The sequence below is a fragment of the Lolium perenne genome, chromosome 3, assembly GCF_019359855.2.
Source record: "Lolium perenne isolate Kyuss_39 chromosome 3, Kyuss_2.0, whole genome shotgun sequence".
Classification (NCBI taxonomy): domain Eukaryota; kingdom Viridiplantae; phylum Streptophyta; class Magnoliopsida; order Poales; family Poaceae; genus Lolium; species Lolium perenne.
Genome location: NC_067246.2, coordinates 282,269,920 through 282,273,102, shown reverse-complemented (window position 1 = coordinate 282,273,102; position 3,183 = coordinate 282,269,920). Strand labels below are relative to the sequence as shown.

The 3,183-nt window shown below is 50.0% G+C and overlaps 1 protein-coding gene across 2 annotated transcripts; it reads right to left on the bottom strand.

Annotated features, from left to right (window-relative positions):
- Positions 1-974: 974 nt before the first annotated feature.
- Positions 975-2,264, bottom strand: LOC127338670 (uncharacterized). Of its 2 annotated transcripts, XR_011754287.1 has the most exons (3): positions 2,108-2,264; positions 1,341-1,955; positions 975-1,100 (listed from the first exon to the last, which is right to left on the bottom strand). XR_011754287.1 is itself a non-coding variant. In XM_051364698.2 (2 exons), exon 2 carries the CDS (start codon positions 1,922-1,924, stop codon positions 1,541-1,543), a length of 384 nt encoding a protein of 127 aa, XP_051220658.1. In that variant the 5' UTR covers positions 1,925-1,955; positions 2,108-2,264; the 3' UTR covers positions 1,264-1,540. The 2 variants fall into 2 exon arrangements, 1 of the variants encoding a protein (XP_051220658.1); XM_051364698.2 differs by lacking the exon at positions 975-1,100 and having other exon boundaries at positions 1,264-1,955.
- Positions 2,265-3,183: the final 919 nt, after the last annotated feature.

The window sequence follows — 3,183 nt, the reverse complement described above, 5'->3', positions numbered from 1 at the left end:
TCATAAGTCCCCTTGTTTGAACCTGACATATCTCTCTCCTTTCTTGCAGACTTTGACTCAGTTTATGATGACTGGAGTGCGAGAGGAAACACAGCCAGAGCCACCTCATCTGGGGCCGACACCAGTGTTCCCATCGAAGGAGGAGTTCTATTGCATGTACAAGCGTCAGCGTCAGTTGACCCCGGTAAGTTGCTAACTTGGCTAAGTTGCTAACTTTGTGTTACATGGCTAAGTTGCTAACTCCCTCAAACATGTAGGGATTGGGAGAATCCGGGAATGGTACACCGTTGCACCCCGGTCGTCATTCTCCTGGTGCTTCTGGCCTCCCGCGACATGGTACTACTTCCGGTGGCTCTCGTCGTGGTTCTACCTCCTCGAGCACCGTCGAAGCAACTTTCCCTCGCTTCAACAGGGACGAGCTGGATCAGTACTACCCTCCCGGTGGTGCACCATCATAGTTGCTACATTGTACTAGCTACATGAGGACACATTCCATCTTTGTAGTGGATTTGTGCTATATTTGTGCTTCATGATGGTCTTGTATGCTATATTTGTGCTATTTGTGGGATTTGGTGCTATATTTGTGAGATTTGGTGCTATATGGTGATATATTTGTGCTCTATGGTGCTATATATGTTACTGGACATTCAATGTTATAATCTGTGCATTTTGTGCGATTTTCTGAGCTAATTGAGCCAAATTGGAGAAAATCTGAAAAAACTGGGCCGGCTGTGCCGACAGTAGCTATGCCAAATTGCATGGTTTGTGCCGACGGTGACACCGTCGGCACAGCAGTGCCGCTTCGCGCCATTTTCCCAGTTCAAATCGCCACGGTTTGCCGCCCGTTCTGGGAAAAAAAGGTGAAACTGTGCCGACGGTGTATCTGGGCACGTTGACGGCAGCCGGCGTGACGGCGGGTTTCCTGTGCCGACAGTGAGGCGGCCGACGGCCACCGTCAAGCCGTCGGCGTACAACTGTGCCGACGGTGCTACGCCGACGGTCACCGTCGGTAGAGACTGTGCCGACGGTGCAATGCACTGTGCCGACGGTGCGGGGCCGTCGGCGTAGAAGCTTGTTCCCGTATTGACTAGAGTTAAACCCTGCAAACAAAACAGTACGACACATTGTTAATGAGACGCTCCAAAGAATCGAGTGAACCACTATACAACTAATTGCGCATATACTGCACATTTGCTCAGCGTATTTATGTCGATATGCCAGGACAACGGGCTATCCAATCACATGTTCAGGAATCACGAGAAAGTAAACTTAAATTCCTTGCTCCGTTGAACGTCAAACAATTGAATTGCAAAAGACACCCCAAAACACGAAATTATTACCTAGACCCGACTCCATCGATCGACCAGCGCTCACAGTCACAGCATGGAGGAACAGGTCTATGAAATAATTCCTTCCGGCTCGCGAGACAACAAATCAATGAACTATCATTCTCTCCCGAGGCGTCGCTAAAAATTAACTCGATCTCAAATGTAGAAGCTACGACGATGCCGACGACTTGAGCTGAGATCAGCGCACGGGTTCACCGGCGCTGGCGAGGGCGCGGGCGGCGCTGCTCGTCGTCGTTGAAGTCGAGTAGCACGGCGCTGTGGCAGCGGGGGCACCGCGGGTCCTCCCGGGACAGCATCACGTACATCATGCACCGGGGGCACCCCGCCAGGACCATGGGCGGCCCGGCCGCCGCGTCCGGGCTGCCCTCCGACGACACGCACGAGCTCGGCGGCGACGCCGTGGACGACGAGGAAGAGGACCGCCTGTGGGGCGACGACGCGTTGGCTCCGCCGCCGCCGCCACCTCCCGGCCGCGCCGTGGTGGACGAAGACTGCCCGCCACTACCACCTCGCGCCCGCGACAGGCTCAGCCTCAGGCTCTCCAGCTTCGACACCTTGCCGCCGTTCCTGCTCATCCTCGACGATCACCGCCGTCGCCCCCTCTCGCTGCACACGATTTCACGACGACGGGATTAGCGTCTCGAGCTCACAAGCACAAAGTGGATAGCGCTGGCCGCTATATATTTAACGAACGCGGCCGGCGTGGGTGACACATTGCGCGAAGTGGAAGCACGAAGTGGACACGATGCGCGCATTACCTTGGACTTGATCGAGCTGAAGATTGTGCGTCGGAGTGAGGGAACAGTACTACGACGTGCTGGTGGATTGGAGCTCTCCACTTGGTTGCGTATAACTACTGCTAGGTACGAGTATTTGTCATGCGCCTCCCCTAGCTGCGTTATATAATGAGGAGGGGTTGAGGTGGAGGAAGGTGGTGGTGCTGGTTATCTTTAATACGAGAACAGCCGCCATTTAAGCTCCGGTCAATCCGCTTCAAGTATGGAGTCGATCTGGATGCTGTCCCGCCATACTTTTGTGTTATATTCTTTTTTCTTTTTTGGGTGCGGCTACTTATTAGGCGACGAAGAAATTTCTTATTTCTCTGACGATCAATGCGGATCCTTTTAAAGGATGAGTGTCTCGTTGCAGCGAGAGGAGGTCAACAACACGGTACATATAGCTAGGATGTGTTAAGGTGCATATTTATTTCCCCTATAGATCTAGCATGTGGTACTATATACTAATATCTTGATACAAGAACACGCAAGGGTAACCAATGAACTTATAAGCCATCGGCGGGTAACTTTAATGTCATGGTGCAACACGATGAAATTCACAACTTCATGTTAGATTACTATGAAATTTCATGATTATCCGTAATATAATCATGAATATGCAAGTAAAATTAAGCATCAAAACATGACTAAGAACTAGATTAGGGCATGTCACACATATTGATTTTTTGAGGACGAAATCAATGTGACTGTTGCAGTGGCGATATTGTTGATGACAATATTAGTGAAGAGCGGTAGAAGAATACGTCGGTATCCAACACCTCCTGAGTTGGATGGTAGATGACTTGTGGTCCAGAATGCAAGCAATCACGAAGGTGCTTCTAAATAACCTAATTCCCCCTGGGCTAGTACATGATCTCAAGTACGAGAGGTTCTAGAGACCAGCTCTCTTTACCAAAGTTTAAAATAACGCGCTATTTTTGCACTAATAGTGCTATAGCATATCTGGAGAGTCAACGCTAAATTTTAGTAATTTTGCTTGTTATGACGCTATTTATGAAATAACATGCTATATGCTTATATCGCGCTCATTAAAAGAA